We start from the raw sequence: 17719 nt of genomic DNA, 5'->3' as shown, positions 1-17719 counted from the left end.
GCAGATAACGCAGCCCTTCCTGAGTTTTCTCTCATTTGCAGAGGTTAGCCTTGGATCTCAGACATGTGGGTCCGATTTCCCATTTTCTTTGATGAATAAGTATTCTAGTTCTCTTTTCACTTTAATTCAGATTATTTTCATTTCACTTTTTACTTACAGTGTTCCACATAAATTTAATCAATAATTGGATATCAGACACATATATTTTCCTTTGTATAAGTTTTCTTCTCCTTCTGAATTGTTTTGATGAATTATTTGGGCAATAATTGTTTTAATGAAGTTAATTACCCTAGTAATTGAAAATGTGAATTTTTTCTTTTTTTATATATCTTTAATTTTCTTTATTGGTATCTCATAATTTCAAATATACTGCTTTGGTAAATATTTCTGAAAATGTTATTTTATATAATGGTACACATTATCATATATTCTTGTGCATTCACAGGTACAATTGGAGTTTTACGTTTCTTATGATGTAAACATATGCATATCTTTAAAATATTATTCTATAATAAGACAAAGTCTTATCTAACTCTATTACTCTAAACAGTTCCTACAGAATGACACCTAAGATATGTGTCGGAAAGTGTTACAGTACTTGTGTCTCCCAGTGAAACTTGCTACACAACATTTTCTGAAACCACTCCTCCTTATTTTCCCTGTTTCTACTTTCATTTACCACGGGAACGAGAAGTTACTTTTCTTAGAGTCTTTTCTTAGAAGCATTTCATGATAAATATTCTGATAAAAGGCTCGTGGTCAAAATTGAAAAAGAGTGGCTAAAAGAGGAGAAAGCTGTATTATCTCAGAAGAGCAGAGAGACCATATGGGACTTGGCAGTTTGTTAGCTTTTACCTAAGTCATTGCTTATTCTCAAAGATCCCTGCAGCTCTTCTGCCCTCTAACTGGCTGAGTTAGAGGATTTCTGACCAGTGAAGGAAACCCATTTTACCTTTTTTTTTTTCTCCTACAGAATTTCTTGTAATTGAAACATTTCTTTCCTGAATTACTGAAAATGTTTCCCTATTTTCTTCTAAGTTCAATTACCATCATCTTGGCATGCAAACACCAGTACTGAGGATATACAATTTATAAAACTGTGCAAACTAATGCTGGAATTTAATTATGTTGCAAGGCTAAATTTATTTGATTTGTTTTTAGACATTGCATTTTAAAATGCTTAATTAAATAGTTATCATTGAAAATGTTTATGAAGAGAAAGGAACTAACAATCATTCCAGGCACACAAACATAACAAATTTCTTGGCATCAGATATATTAAAAGATACGCTGAAAGGAATTTGTCACATGGGAAGAAAATTATTTCATTTACAAACAAAATTGCCATCACGAAATAAGAGAGTAGTGACTCTCACAGTAAATAATGATCAGTATCTCCATATAAAGCATCGTCATCCTCTTCTTCATGTTAATGGGGTACCAAACTACGTACAGAGCCACGAACCCAAAGAGTAGAATAAAATATAAAATTTCATAGTGGCAGTCTTTCAATTACACAAATGATACAGTGCTAATTTATCTTAAGCTATAATCTAAAAGAACTGTATTTTATTCTTTATTGAATGACAATTTTAGTAATAAGATAACATATAATTTTCAATTCAAGAGCGAGAAAAATAAAGCCAGGGTGATGGCTGTGGGTATCAAGGACCTCACTACCAAGCCAGAAAACCTGAATTCGATCCCTGGAACTCACACAGTGGAAACAGGCAATTGATTCCTTCATGTTTTCTTTTGATCTCTCTCTCTCTCTCTCTCTCTCTCTCTCTCTCTCTCTCTCTCTCTCTGTCTTTCTGGCATTTATATACATACACATACCAAATAAATAAATATAATCAATTTCTTTTACTAAATAAATAACTGTTATACAAAACATCTTTTACCATATATATATATATATATATATATATATATATATATATATATATATAAATTTAATAAAAATGTTTAAAAAAGAGAAAAATAGGATATAAAATATCTGATTAAGTGGAAAATGGGACATGAAAATCTTGAGAAAAGATAAAACAGTAATGGTCTGGTAAATGCATACACATATATCTCATATCCATGTATCAGTAGTGTAAAAAGTGTAAATAAACTAAATACATCTAGACATAAACCCACACACCTATGGACAAAGAAGCCAAAATCATAAAGCCGGAAAAAGAAAGCCCCTTCAGCAAATGGAGCTAGTTCAACCGGCTGTCAGCATGTTTAAAAATGCAAATTGATTGATATTTATCACCTTGTACAAAGCTCAAGTTCAAGTGGATCAAGGACCTCCGCATATAACCAGATGCACTGAATCTAATAGAAGAGAAAGTAGGGAAGAGCCTCAAATGCATGGGCTTAGGGGAACATCTCCCAAACAGATCACCAATGTCTCATGCTCTCAGATCAACAATTGACAAATGGAACCTCAAAGAAACTGAAAAGCTTCTGTAAGGCAAAGGACACTGCCAATAAGACAAAACAGCAGCCTACATATTGGAAAAAGATCTTCACTAATTCTGTGTTCAATAGAGGTTGAATATTCAGAATATGCAAAGAACTCAAGTTAGGTTCCAGAAAACCAAATAACTTAATTAAAAAAATGGGGTACAGAACTAAACAGAGAATTCTCAGCTGAGGAATCTCAAACGGCTGAGAAGCACTTAAAGAAATGTTCAACATCCTTAGTCATCAGGGAAATGCCAATCAAAACAATCCTGAGATTTCACCTTAAGACCAATCAGATGGCTAAGTAAAAACTCAGGCAACAGCACATGCTCGTGAGGATGTGGAGAAAGATGAACACTACTCCATCGCTGGTAGGATTACAAACTGGTACAACCACTCTGGAAATCAATCTGGCAATTCCTCAAAAAATTGGAAATCATTCTACCTAAAGACCTAGTATACCACTCCTGGGCATGCACCCAAAAGATGTTCCACCATATCACAAGGACACATGTTCTACTATGTTTATAGCAGCCTTATTCGTAATACCTAGAAGCTGGAAATGACCCAGATATTCTTCAACTGAAGAATGGACACTGAAAATATGTTTCATGTACACATTAGAATACTACTCAGCTATTAAATTCAAGGACATCATGAATTTTTCAGACAAATGGATGGAACTAGAAAATATCATCCTGAGTGAGATAACCCAGACCCCCCTAAAATGCATGGTATGTACTCACTGATAAGAGGACATTAGTTTTCAAGTAAGGAAGTAGTTACAAAGCTAAGAAAAAGCTGCAATAAGCAAGCTTCCAACACAATCTTAATCACACATAACTAATTTTAGAAAGGTATGGAAATAATAAAATGATAAAATAATCATATCTTCAAAATTGAAATAATTGCCTTCAGACAGATCAAATGCAAAGTCACAATGCAGCTTACCCAAGACTTAAAAGCAAATAATCCCAAAGAAGGTATTATAGGTAAACATTTGTAGGGTTAAAAATCAATTGCGCATGTGTGCATGTATGTATGTGTGATTGTGTGTGAATGTGTGTGTGTGTGTGTGTGTGTGTGTGTGTGTGTGTGTGTGTGATATGTGCTTATGGTCCCTCAGACATGTTGAGTGCCTAGTTCTGAGTCTCCACCTTATTGCTTTGAGGTAGGGTCTCTCACTGAGCCTGGCAATAGGATAGCAAATGCCAGTAATACTCCTGTTTCTACCTCTCCCTCCTGGGGATAGAGACCACACACATCTCTGTATTGCAGATGGTGGCATCTAAATTCAGGTCCTCATGGGAAGGGAACAGATGCTCTTACTCAACTATCAATCTAGTCACCTCAAAGCAATGTTTATAGCAACATATAGACACTTAATTTTGTGTATTGGATAAAATAAGTAACATGAGTTCATGTGAGGATAGGATTATCTTGTGACTAAATATCACTAAATGCACTAATAATTTATAAAGTTCTGTTTACAATAAATCACACAAAATAAACACAATTTAGAATAAATGGATAGAACTTTTAGAAGAGATTAGAAGAATATTGTGAGATGAACACAGTCCACGCATCTTCCAATTCAAGAGAGCTGATGTAGTGAGAATATTGGTTTCTTTAAAACCCAGCTATGTTATGTGAATATATTTTTGTTTTATTCCCAGGTGTGGAATAAGAGGTTGCTTCACAGCAGGTGATTTTGATTTGCCTCATGCACTAGCAGGGGCATGGTATTTGCCAGCTGCAGATTGTTTAATTCTGGGGACTCTGGAGAGGGTCTCCACAGCTCTGGGAGAGCTGGGAGGATTCTGAGAAAGCACTACCCCTGCTACTTCTTATTGCTGCTGTTGCAATTTTGAGAAGGAGTTGGAGATAACCCGACTATGCGGAAGAAACTCAACACCCTTAATCACCAGGAGGAAATTAAAAGAGGTCTACATACTCTTTTCCCTCTAACATTCTTTCTCTCCCATATAGTGTTGTGTGTATGTGGGGGGGGTTTGGAAAAGATTCTGGAGGAATAAAGGTTGGAAGGGTGAGAGCTATAAGAACCCAATAAAATGTAAAACAGTACACCAACAAGTCAAGGTCTCCAGAAGAACAAGGCTCAGAAAGTAACTAAGCAGGGCTCAGAGGGACTCACAGAGACGGAAGCAACAATCAGGGAGCTTGTATGGATCTAAGCTAGGTTCTCTAGGTATGCTGTGGTGTTTAGCCTGGTCTTCTTGTGGGACCCCCAAGAGAGGGAATGAGGTTGTCTTTGGCTCCTTTGCTTGCTCTGAGGACCCTTTTCCTCCTACTGGGTTGTCTTGTTCAGCTTTGATAAGAGGTTATGTGCCTAAACTTTTTGTAACTTGTTATGCTGTGTCCAGTTGATATGTCTGGGAGGTGTACTTTTATTCTGACAGGAAAATGAGGAGAAGTGATGGGAGGGAGGGATTGGGAGCAATGGAAGAAGGTGAAACTGTGCTAGGATATAGTGTATGAGAAAAGAATAAAAATGTAAAAAGGGTTTCTAAATAAATCTATTCAATGCATGAAAGACAGCTAGACAACTGCTTAAAGGTCACCCAAGGACACAAAACACACACATTCTAAGTTTTAACTCTTAATGGACAATGAATATAAAAGTGTTTTATACAGATTCCTTATCAGAGAAATGTTAAGTCAATACACATGAAGGCAACTAACCCCAACATGAAAGAAAATAAACCATTTTTAAACTGAGTCATTCGCTACAGTGTAGAACAACTGAAGCTTTCAGAAAAGGAGGAAAAATAATTTTCTAAGCTTAATTCTATGGCCATGAGACTGTCTCTTGTGGGAACTAAAAAAGGGGCCTTGGGGAATGGGCTATGCACAGACAGTCTCCCTTAGTATAGAAGGTAAAATATAAACAAGTATATTTACAAGAATGTGGACAGAAATATTTACAACCGCACTGGTGATGACAACCAAAATGTAGCAGTTACAAATGTCTGGATATTAGATCAATGCCTTGTGCCAAATTCACATAAGACAATAATAAACTGTATGCTTCTGAATAGAACATTTCATCAAAGTAGATTTTATTCTAATTTTATTAATCTCTGTATGGAATAGTATTTGTGCTACTTAAAGTAAATCTAAGAAGTCATTTCTTTATTGAGTTATATATATAAATTGCATATAGTTGGATGATATATATTTTCCTGTCTGATTATTGCTATCATCCCATTACTGGTGAATTTAGATCATTCATATTTTAAGTAATTTTGGTATCTGAGAACTTCCTTATCAGTTTGTTATCTGATTTCTATTTGTTTTATCTTTGTTATTTTCTGCTTCAGTTTCACTGATTATTAATGTAATTGTTTTACTAATCCATATCACAAAGACATGGAAATTAAACAGGATATTAGAAAAATATCTGGGATTTTAGAGAAAATGAAATAAAGTCATTTTACTGTGTTAATGAGGTTATAACACATAACTTTTCATAAAGTCAGGTAAACTGGGATCTTTATTCTCATTGATGGTATTTTATAATGAACGTAAATTTAATGTAGCTAAAATTTCATTTGGAAAAGATGTTCTCATAATAAAGAGCTCCACATGACACTATTTATATTCTTATTTTATGTGAAATATATTAAAAGTCAAATAGAAATGAATTATTCCTTTTTAATAAAAATGGAATGAATTATCTGAAATATCATCAAATTTCATAGTTTCCCATGATTGCAAATGTAGCTTCAATAGAAATATATTTAAAGCACAACAAAATAAATTCCAAAATAAATTAGGCTGTGCAGAAACAAAGAAATGTGTTTCAGTTTAAATGTTCCGAGTCTGAGGAGCTGAGAACGAACATCAGCTAGATATGGTAAGAGATCACAAACACAAAGCTCAAAACCTGCCTGGGCTCTGTGGGATGCTGTCTAAACCAGCCTGTTATCAAAAAACATGGATAAAGTCAGCAAGATGAAAGCATGGAAAATAAGATTCACATTGTGGAAAGTACTATAATTCAGAAAACTTAATGTAATTATTGGTTATGATATCAGTATATTAAGAAAGCACTTTACTTAAATGTATACATTTACATTAGTGCTCCCTAGGAATATTATCTTTCATTACCTGACTTTGGGAGGCAACAAGATGGTATTTCACAATTACTAATTAAAATTCAGAGGAGGGGCAGTTGAATCATCTACACTGTTCTGGAAGTTTCTCAGCAGAACTCAATAGGACTGGAATATTCTGCAGCCAATGGAGACGGAAGCTGGCATTTCACAGCTTAGTCCCAGTCTAGGAACCATAATTGTCACCCTGACTACTGTAGTACTTCCTGGAATAGCACATGGCATTCTGTAGACCCACAGCTTGGATCCATTTGAGGAGTTGGAAATGGCTCAGGCAGACCTTCTTGTGGCTTTCAAGAGTGGATGGAAGGGGGCTGAGAAAATGGTTCCATCAGCAATTGACTTGACACACAAGCTGGAGAAACTTCAGTGTGTGGCACTAACAGTTACAGTTTATGTCTCTCTAGGTCAGTTGGATTTGGCCAACTGGCTTAACTCAAGTTTTAGACTGATTTTTTAAAACACGCTCAATGAGTTTATTATTGTCCTCAAACTGGCATCTTTTGAGGACATGTCATGCAGGGAAAAAGAATGAAAGGGTAGGAAGACCACTGCAAATGTGCATACTAATGTCCACTCATGGTGTCCTTATCAACAGTCCCCGGGGCACTGCACACAACACTATGTTGACATCTTGAGTTTCCTGAGTGAAACATGACTATGCCAAAGGTGAAAGCGATTGGATTGGGAATATCTGAACCTGAAGACTGCACATTTGAAAAACAATGAACAAATGGGTAAAATTAAAACATCCTAATGTTTATTTAAAGACTGATAAACTCTCTTATGGTTTCAATAAACTCATCACACTCTAGAGAATGTGTGTGGTTTTCTAAGTATTTTAAATAAAAAGGTATATTTGGAAGCCATACTTTTGAGCTCTGTTGGTAAGCCAGAGTCGTGCTTTAGTTGTGCTGATGCTTTCAGTGTGAAAACGAACGGGTCACTTTCTGCTTGGCATATTTTAAAAGGTGAGAAACATTTCATGATATAGGGCTCTTATGTATGAAATCCAAGCACAGGTGCTATGAAAGGCACATGCATACAAATACACAGAATGGAAATGTTCTGGTGTGAAGTACAGCTACTGTAGAAAATACTTGTTTATATATATAATTTTTGAGATTATAATCATAACTTTTCTTTCTTCACTTTCTTTATTACAGACCCTCCTACATACTCCTCTTCACTATCCTGCCGATTTATGGACTCTTTTTCATTCATTATTGTGGCATGAATATATGTGTATACATGTATATTTCTAGCTATAATCTGCTCAGTCATTATAGTTTTAACTGTTTGTGTGCTTTCAGAAATGACCATTTGGCACTTTCAGAGTTTTCCATTTGCATATATTGCTTGTTTAAGGTTGAGGACTCTTGGATTTTTCCCTGTCCACTCTGACAAGTGCATTGGTCAGTTGTGTGGGTTTCAGGAGAGCTGTCCCGATGGCATGAACATGTGGGAGCTGTCCTAATCTTTCTCTGACCACCACACTTAGGAGAGCTGGCCCCACCACTCATCAACTGCACAAGATGGCAGTTTCAAGGGCACAGGAAAGCTGCACCCTAACCTCAGGATCTCCATAATTTGGGGCAACAGCAGAATAGCTGAGAGGAGTCTCAGTGAGGAACCAGCATTGATGTTTAAGCAGAAACCAGATGTCTTGAATCAGATCAACAACTCCTTGCAATCAATAATCATTTACAAGCAAAGCTATTTGGGCAAAATGATATACTGTGTGACACACCACAGTTCCATTTGTTACTATGCCTAACAAATATGTGATACAGAGGCAGGAAAGAAGGAGCAAAGTGGCAGACAGGTGGCTGAACTGGAGACAAGATAACTGAGACAGGTTTGAGAGAACACGGGGGTTAAAAGGAACAGGGGAAGGCCAGGGCCAAGAAGTGGGAGTGGGTGGGTAGGGGAGCAGGGGCGGGGGAAGGGATCAGCAAGCTTTTTATTTTTATTTTTTTAATATCCTTTTAGGGGTGACAAATGTAGAGGGCAGAGATGACAGGTCTTGGAAGGGGTGAGATTAGGGTATACAATATAATTTCCCAAAGCAACAATAAAAAAAAATTTAAAAAATAACTATAGAAACAAGCTAAGTGTTGTCTTTAATCTTCATCAAGGAATCATCTCTTTGTAACAGATGGTGACCACTACAGAAAACCACAACCAATCAAAATGAAGAGCCAGTCTTAATGGAGAGATCTATAAAACATTCCTGCACCCAAAAGGCTCAGGTATCACTATAGAAGAAGGTATAGAAAGGTTGAACAAGCCAGAGGATCCAGGGATATGATGTAAGATTGTGTCTCTTAGTAATGTAAGAAAGTGCACACATAATGTCTCATCAACATGTCTACTCAGATATGAAGAAAAATACTTGTTTTAAAACAAATTAAAGCACAGAGAAGAAATGGTAGATATTCAAAAACATATAAATATAAGCTTTTATGGTTTGTTTGTAATAATTGATATTTTGTCCTATCATTTTTATTTATTTTATTTTATTTGAGAAGGTAATTTTGGGAATATTTTTCTTTTTTTAAAATTTAGTATTTTTATTTATTAAATCATTTTATTTATTTACACTCCAAATATTATCCCCTTCCCTGTCCTCCCTGCCTCTGTCATTCCCCTTTGCAGGAGCATCAGATCTCTACAGGATTAGGTGCATCCTCTCCTACTGAGGCCAGGCAAGGAAGTCCTCTGCTGCATATGTGCCAGGGGCTGCAGAGCAGTCCATGTATGTTTTTTGGTTGGTGGCTTAGTCTCTGGGAGCTCTGAGAAGTCCAGTTAGTTGTTACTGTTAGTCTTCCTATAGGGTTGCAATCTCATTCAGTTCCTTCGTTCCTTCCCCTAACCCTACCATAGGTGTCCCTGACCTCAGTCCTATGGTTGGCTGTAAGTATCTGTATCTGTTTCAGCCAGCTGCTGGTAGAGACTCTCAAAGGACTGCTATACCAGATTCCTGTCTGCAAGCAAAACGTGGTATCAGTACTAGTGTCAGGGTTTGATGCCTGATCATGGGATGGATCCAAAGTTGGACCAGTCACTGGATGCCCTTTCCTTCAACCTCTGCTCCATTTTTGTCCCTGCATTTTCTTTAGACAGGAACAATTCTGGGTTAAAAATTTTGAAGATGGGTGTGTGGCCTCATCCCTCCACTGAGAAATCTTTCTATCTGTAGGAGGTGGTCTCTTCAGGTTCCAGTTCCCTACTGTTCTGGTCATTTTGGCTAAGGTCATCTTCACTGAGCCCTGGGAACCTCCTATATCCCAGGCCTCTGGGACACTCTAGAGGTTTCCTTCTGCCCCCTACCCCCACAGCTTAATATTTCTGTACATTCTCCTGGCCCTCTGGACTTCTCTCCTGTCTCCTCCCATAATGATCACAAACGGACAGTTTCCTGTCTCCTTTCTCATCCCCAGAGACAAACATGCACATGCAACTTATGAAAACTCATACATATGTTTGGGATACTGTTGTAGACTAGAACATGTAATGTTTGCCACAAATATGGTTTATGTAACAATGCAAATCTATTTTATATATACATTGAGAGCCAAGTTTGATATAGACCACATATTATTAAGCACAATTTCAGAAGAAATGTTTTTTTTACAGATTGTCATACTATATCATTGATAAATATGAAACAAAGTTAGACAAGTTGGATTTATTCATTTTCCTCCAAATAATTGATAATATAGATATATTTTAGAGGCCATTAAAATGATTCTGCTATTAGGATATTGGAGGTGCTTTGACTCAGAGATTTGAGTAGGTGGAGCAGGTGCAGAAACTCCTCAGTAGAAGCCACAGGACCAGTACCTTCCACAGCACAGTGGGCGGCAGCAGCCATAACCATAGCCACCATAGCCACCAATGCCACAGCCATAGCCACAGCCATAGCCACAGCCTAGGCCACCATAGCCATAGCCCAGGCCTCCATAGTAGCTGCCATAGAAGCACATGTTGTCAGGAGTGGAGTGTTCAGAGGAAGACAAGAATAAGTTCTTTTAGTCTGGGTGTTACCATTAGCCAGGGGCCTTTTATACACCTGGGGTGTCGTTGGGGAAACCACAGGTATTATAGTGTAACACATTTCTCTACTATGCTTCAGAAAACATCATGAGCTTCATGCTTTACTGGACAGACAGGACTGCATAACTGAGATAATTGTGCTCCTACCTCAGGGTCTCCTGGTTAAATCATGGAAATCCTTCCATTTTCAAGATTCCAGGGCACTATTCTTCTAGCTTAGTGAATACATCACATGATTTTGTCAGATGATATATATATCACAGACTACTTTTCTCATTTTTCCATTTGTAGCCTAGGCCACAGGAAGGTCTTTGTGCTTTCTTTTCCATTGTTGGTATTGTTACTTTGTAATGAACTTATTTGTAGGACAACATTTCTGAAGCCTTGCTCATGATGAATGAGCTATTTGTTGTTTACATTATACGTAATTGGAAGCGAGTTTTCATCTTATGTGAATTTAAGGTTTATTCCTAAGTACCTTGTTTTTTTCTGCATGTGGTTTTAAAACCATTGGAAGATAAAATGTCCTTATATGTGCAGAAATTGTCCGTGTGGGATCCAACATTCCACTTTGATTAAACCTTAATTTAAAAACTTATATTATTATTTATGTGTTCAATTTGGCTGAATTTATGTCTATTGTGTAGGTGTAGTGCATGAAGGTATCAGTTGTGGATTATGCATATCCCAGAAACGGAGTAAGAGAGGGTTGTGATTTGAACAGTGAGTGCTGGGGTTTGAACCTGGGTCCTCTGGTAGGAGTACTCAGAGCTCTTAATCAGTAAGCAATGTTTCCAGCTCTAAGTTTAATTTTTAAAACATCATGATCTGCATATACTCTTAGACCTGAAAATCAATCAGTGGCATCTTACTTTAAATGTTCATCCAATATCTGGTAAGATAACTTAGTGTGGTACGAGTACTTGGTATGTACGTGTTAGGACATTAGTTACAATCTCCCAAACTATGAGAAAAGCCATGAAGCTGCATGCCTATACCCTATACTTGAAGTGCCAAGGTGGGGGGATACCCAGGGGCACTTCACCTGCTCAGAGGAGAAGGGGAGGAGGATGAGAATACTGTAGGAGTGGCTGACCAAGATAGTGGCAGTGACTGGATGTAAAGTGAATAGATGAAAAGTTAAATAAATAAATAAATAAATAAATAGATAAAGAAATAAATAACATATGCCTGAACTGTTCTTGAGAGCACAACTGAAAACAGAATTCATATGAAAGGAATAAACATAAACTTCAAGCCACACAACTCATATAAGATCACACATGTAAGAGTTTTTTTGCTTGCTTTTAGACATGAGTAGATGAGAGTTCAAAAGCTTAGGTATAAAAAATGAAAACGCAAAAGTCGTCTTGTAGCCAGTTAAGAAGGTTCTGCACAGCAGGACAATTCACATAATGGAAAAATAACTAAAAAATAATTAAGCAGTTTTTGTTAAAGAATATGGAATTAGTAACTAAAATATATACAGAGTCTATAAGTAAACAGCACAATAAAAATAGTTATATTAAAATGATTAGAGGTTTAAATTGACATCTATCAAAAGAAACCTGTAGATAGCCAAAGGGTAAAATAAAGTTCTATTTCACCATTGTCTCAAAATTTCAAGTCAAAGTTACAATGAGTTTGATGTTAATTAAATGGCTACAGAGAGAAAATAGGTTAGTTATAGTTCCTATTGCTGTGATGAAACAACATGATTAATAGCAAGTGGGTAGGAGTGCTTTCATTTGGCTCACACTTGCACATCAATGTTCATTATCTAAGGAAATCAGAACACAAACTCAAACAAGGCTAGAACCAGGAGTCAGGAGCTGATGCAGAGGCCATGGAGGGGTGCTGCTTACTGGCTTGCTCCTCATAGCTTGCTCAGCCTGCATTATTATAAAACCCAGGACCAACAGCCCAGGGATGGCAACACCCACAATGATCTGGACCTCCCACATCAATCACTAATTAAGGAAACACCTTAGAGTTGGGTTTTCTCAATTGAGATTCCTTCCTTTCTAGTGACTCTAGCTATGTCAAGGTGACATAAAACTAGATAGCACACAGGTCTTAGAAAACATAGAAAGGAACATAACCCCTGTACATTTTTGAGAATAGTGTGATAACAGCCATTAGAGGAAGCACCATATAGACCCCTTCCAAATTACTCATAGATATAACTTCTGCTTCTTGTGAAAACTTAGGCAGCAGGCGAAAAGTTTTCATGACAGGGGTATGCAATCTAGCAACAAGTTCTTTGTGACAGTACTATAATAGCAGCACTGTGGAAACAATCCAAGTGTTTATCACACTGTCCCTTCTGTGCTCCATGTTCTAATCCATACCGCTAGCTACAAACCTGGATCTTCATTATACTCCCTGGGCCACAGATCAGCCTGCCTTCCAGGAAGCCTGCTGCCACCGAGAAGAACCAGGTGATATACCCCCACCATAATCTCCTGCCTGCTGAAACCCCAGAAAGCCCAGCAGCTGGGACACTGTCAAACTCATTGTATGAGGCCACAGTCACCCTGATACCTAAACAAAACAAAACACAACAAAGAGAATTTTAGACCAATCTACCTTATGAACATAGATGCAAAACTACTCAATAAAATACTCACAAACAAAATTCAATAACACATTAAAAGCATCATCCATTATGATTATGATGATGATCATCCAAGTAATGCAAGGGTAGCTCAACATATGAAAATCCATCAATGTAATCCACTGTATAAACTAATTGAAAAATACAAAGCAAAACACATGAACATCTCATTAGATGCTGAAAATGCCTTTGACAAAATACAACGCCCTTCGTGTTAATGTCTTGGAGAGATCAAGGATAGAAGGCACATCCCTAAACGCAATTAATGCAATACCTAGCACCCCAATAACAACATCAAAGTACATGGAAACTTACAGCAGTTCCACTAAAATCAGGGACAAGGCAAGGCTGTCCACTCTTCCTATCTTTTAATGATAGTACTTGAAGTTCTTGCTTGAGCAACAAAACAACTAATGGAGATCATCAAGGGAATACAAATTGGAAAGGAAGAAGTCAAAGTGTCTCTATTCGCAGATACTGGATGATCATAGACGTAAGTGACCTCAAAAACTCTACCAAGAACTTGTACAGCTGATAAACACCTTCATTAAAGTGACTGGATAAAAAATTAACTAAAAAATTAGTAGCCATCCTTTATATGAATGATAAACTGGCTGAGAAAGAAATTAAGGAAACAACACCCTTCCCAATAGCCACAAATTATATAAAATATCTTGCTTAACTCTGACCATGCAAGTGAAAGATCTGTATGACAAGAACTTCAAGTCCCTGAAGAAAGAAATTGAAGAAGATATAAGAAGATGAAAAGACCTCCCATGCTCATGGATATGATTAACATAGTGAAAATGGCCATCTACCAAAGCAATCTACAGATTCATATAATTCCCTTCAAAATTCCAATACAATTCTTTATAGACCTTGAAAGAACAATTTTCAATTTCATATAGAAAAACAAAAACAAAACGGGATAGGTAAACCAATCCTATACTATAGAAGAGTTTCTGGAAGAATCCCCACCATCCCTGATTTCAAGCTGTACTACAGAGCAATAGTAAAGAAAATTGACTGGTAGTGATGGAGAAACAGACAGTTTGATTAATAGAATGAATCAAGGAACCAGAAATAAACATACACACTTATAGTCACTTGATTTTTTTACAAAGAAGGCAAAACCATACAATTGAAAAAGGAAGGCATTTTCAACCAATAGTGCTGGTTTAACTAGATATCTACATGTAGAAGAATGGCAATAGATCAATATTTACCATCATGAACAAAACTTAAGTCTGAGTGTATCAATGATATCAACATAAAGGAGGATTCATTATATCTAATAAAGAGAAAGTGGGAAATAGCCTTGAACTCTTAGGAACAGAAAAAAATTTCCTGAACAGAATGCCAGTGGATCAAGCACTAAGACCAACAATTAATAAATGAGATCTCGTGAAACTAAAAAGCTTATGTAAGGCAATGGACACTGTCAATAGAACACAATGTCAGCCTACAGATTTAGAGGAAATCTTACCCAACCCTACATCTGACAGAGGGCTTATATCTAAAAATATACAAAGAACTCAAGTTAGACATCAAAAATCTAAATAACTCAGTTAACTCATTATAGTGCTTAATAGAGTGTTCTCAACAAGGAAATTTCAAATGGCTGAGAAACACTTAAAGAAATGTTCAATGTGCTTAGTTATCAGGAAATTGCAAACCTGAGATTGTAACTTACACTCATCAGAATGGTTAACATGACAGACTCAAGGATTAGCACATGCTGGTGAGGATGTGAAGAAAGGAGAACCCTCCTCCATTGATGGTGGCATTGCAAACTGGTACAACCACTCTGGGAATCAATCTGGCAGTTCTCAGAAAACTTGGGTTAGTTCTACATCAAGACGCATCTACATCACTCCTGGACATATACTCAGAGATGCTCCACCATCCCACAAAGACACCTGCTTAACTGTGTTCATAGCAGCTTTATTTGTAACAGGCAAAACCTGGAAATAGCCCAGATGCCCTTCAACTAAAGACTGAATACAGAAAATGTGGTTCATTTACATAAGAGAATACTATCAATCTATTAAAAGCAAGGACATCATGAGTTTTTAAGGCAAATGGATAGAATTAAAAATATCATCCTGAGTGAAGTGACACAGATCAAAACAGACATGCATGGCAAGTGCTCACTTGTAAGTGGATAATAGCCAAAAAATACAGGATACCCACTATACACTCCACAGATCCAAAGAAGCTAAACAAGAAGGAAACCTCAAGTGAGGATATTTGATCCAACTTGAAATGGGGAATAAGCTAGTCATGAGTGGCAGATGGAGGGATGGAATTAGGTGGGAGGGAAACTGGGGATGTTCCAGATCAGGTGTGTGGAGAGACAGCCAGGGAGCCAGTAGAATGAACAGAAATCAGTGGCTGGTAGGGGTGGGGAGGTGGGTGAATCTCTAGGATGTGCCAGAGACCTGGGATGGGGAAGGCTCTTAGGAATCTATGGGGGTGACATTAGCTGAGATTCATAGTAGTATGAATCTGGAACCTGAAGTGTCCATCTCCTGTAGCCAGGTAAGACCCTAGTGGAGGGATAAAAATAGCAATCCACCCACAAAAATTTGAATCCCAAATTTGCCCTGACTGTAAGAAATGCGGGAATAAAGATGGAACAGAGACTGAAGAAATATCCAACCAATAACTGACCCAACTTGAGACCCATCCAAAGGGCAAGCACCCATCCCAAGAGCAAGCACCAATCACTAAGACTATTTATGATTCTTGATTATGCTTTCAGACAGAAGGCTAGTGTAAATTGTCCTCTTAGAGGCTCCATCCAGCAGCCGATTGAAAAGATGCAGAGGTATACAGTCAAACATTGGATGGAACTTAGGGTGTCTTATGTAAGAATAGTGGGAAGGAACTCCACAGAAAAACCAACAGAATCAACTAACTGGACCCTTGGAGGCCCAGAGACTGAACCACCAACCAAAGGACATACATGGTCTGGACCAAGGCCCCCTTACAAATGTAGCAGATGTGCAGCTTGGTTGGTCTTCATGTGGGCTCCCCAGGAACTGGAGTGAAGGCTGTCCAAAACCTGTTTCCTGTCTGTGAGTCCCTTTCCTCTAACTTGTCCTCCTTGTCTGTCTTTAGTGGGAGAGAATAGACCGAGCCCTGCAGAGACTTGATATGTCAGGGTAAGGGATTCCAAGGGTGGAGGATCTCCATCTTCTCAGAGAAGTGGAGGGGGAATGGAGAGTGATACTGTGAGGGAAGGACCAGGAGGGGGGATGGGCAGCAATCAAGATGTAAAGTGAATAAATAAATAAATGAAAAACCCCACAAAATATCTATCAATATATAAATCTTGAATCAAAATGTTTTCCTTGATTCTCCCCTTTTTTCTTATTCTCTCTTCTTTACTCTTCTCTCACTTATTCACTATTACACATGAGTGATAAAGTAGACACATATACCTAAGCATGCATACCAAACCAATAGACATTAATAAAACATCAGGAAAGGAGTATTTTCAAAGAAATAGTTTATTTGTAATCACATGTTAATTTCCCACACAGAATCTTGGTCTAATAAGTATTAGAAGGATTCTGAAGCCCTCTGCAAGCTGTCACACATTCCAGACAGAAATGCTGCTTTTCCCTCATCTTCCCCAGAGTTGAGTATAATGTTGGAATTTTTGGAAGATATTTAAGAATTCCTGATTTGAACTGTCTTCCAGTAAGACAGCAGGTTATACCCAATAGACTGAGCAGATGTCGAAACCCCTCAGTAGAAGCCACAGGACCAGTACCTTCTACAGCACAGTGGGCGGCAGCAGCCATAACCATAGCCACCATAGCCACCATAGCCACAGCCACAGCCACAGCAATAGCCATAACCTAGGCCACCATAGCCATAGCCCAGGCCTCCATAGTATCCTGCATAGTAACACATGGTGTCAGAAGTACACTGTTCAGTTGTGGACTGGTAGTATGTTCTTTGAGTCGGAGTCTGGGTGTAACCATCTGTTAAGAGCCTTTTATACACTGAGATGTTTGGGAGGGAAAACCACAGGTATTATCACACATCTCTTCACTATGCCTCAGAGAACACCACAAGTTATGTGAATTACTGGATATATAGGCTGCATAACTGAGATAATTGTGTTTCTATGTCATAATTCTATCGTAAAATAATGATGTATCTGGCATAAAATTGTGGTTCCATTTTCAACAGCTTGTCTAGTATTATATTACTCTTTACTTTTAGTTTATTGAAGACATATGACCTGGTTGACTCATGCAGTACAATTTATTAAAATAGTATTTTCCTGCTTATATTATTTTGCATCTAATATTCCCAATATGCCACCAGACAGTTCTTCTGTTTCTCTTCTCTTCTCCTCCCCTCCCCTCCCCTTCTCTCCTTCTTTCCTCCTCTCCTCTCCTCTCCTCTCCTCTCCTCTCCTCTCCTCTCC

At 37.6% G+C, this 17719-nt stretch overlaps 2 protein-coding genes across 2 annotated transcripts; both read right to left on the bottom strand.

The window, feature by feature from the left end:
* Positions 1-10417: 10417 nt before the first annotated feature.
* Positions 10418-10585, bottom strand: LOC110329351 (keratin-associated protein 20-2-like). The gene has a single exon (XM_021208933.1). It carries the CDS (start codon positions 10583-10585, stop codon positions 10418-10420), a length of 168 nt encoding a protein of 55 aa, XP_021064592.1.
* Positions 10586-17028: 6443 nt separating this feature from the next.
* Positions 17029-17196, bottom strand: LOC110329356 (keratin-associated protein 20-2-like). Its single transcript, XM_021208938.1, has one exon. It carries the CDS (start codon positions 17194-17196, stop codon positions 17029-17031), a length of 168 nt encoding a protein of 55 aa, XP_021064597.1.
* Between the last annotated feature and the right edge of the window lie 523 nt (positions 17197-17719).

This window comes from Mus pahari, chromosome 12, assembly GCF_900095145.1.
Source record: "Mus pahari chromosome 12, PAHARI_EIJ_v1.1, whole genome shotgun sequence".
In the NCBI taxonomy this organism is placed as follows: domain Eukaryota; kingdom Metazoa; phylum Chordata; class Mammalia; order Rodentia; family Muridae; genus Mus; species Mus pahari.
This window is presented reverse-complemented; position numbering and strand designations above follow the sequence as displayed.

Coding starts and splice junctions, on each gene's coding strand:
- LOC110329351 (XM_021208933.1), bottom strand. CDS start 10,585: ATGTGCTTCTATGGCAGCTACTATGGAGGCCTGGGCTATGGCTATGGT.
- LOC110329356 (XM_021208938.1), bottom strand. CDS start 17,196: ATGTGTTACTATGCAGGATACTATGGAGGCCTGGGCTATGGCTATGGT.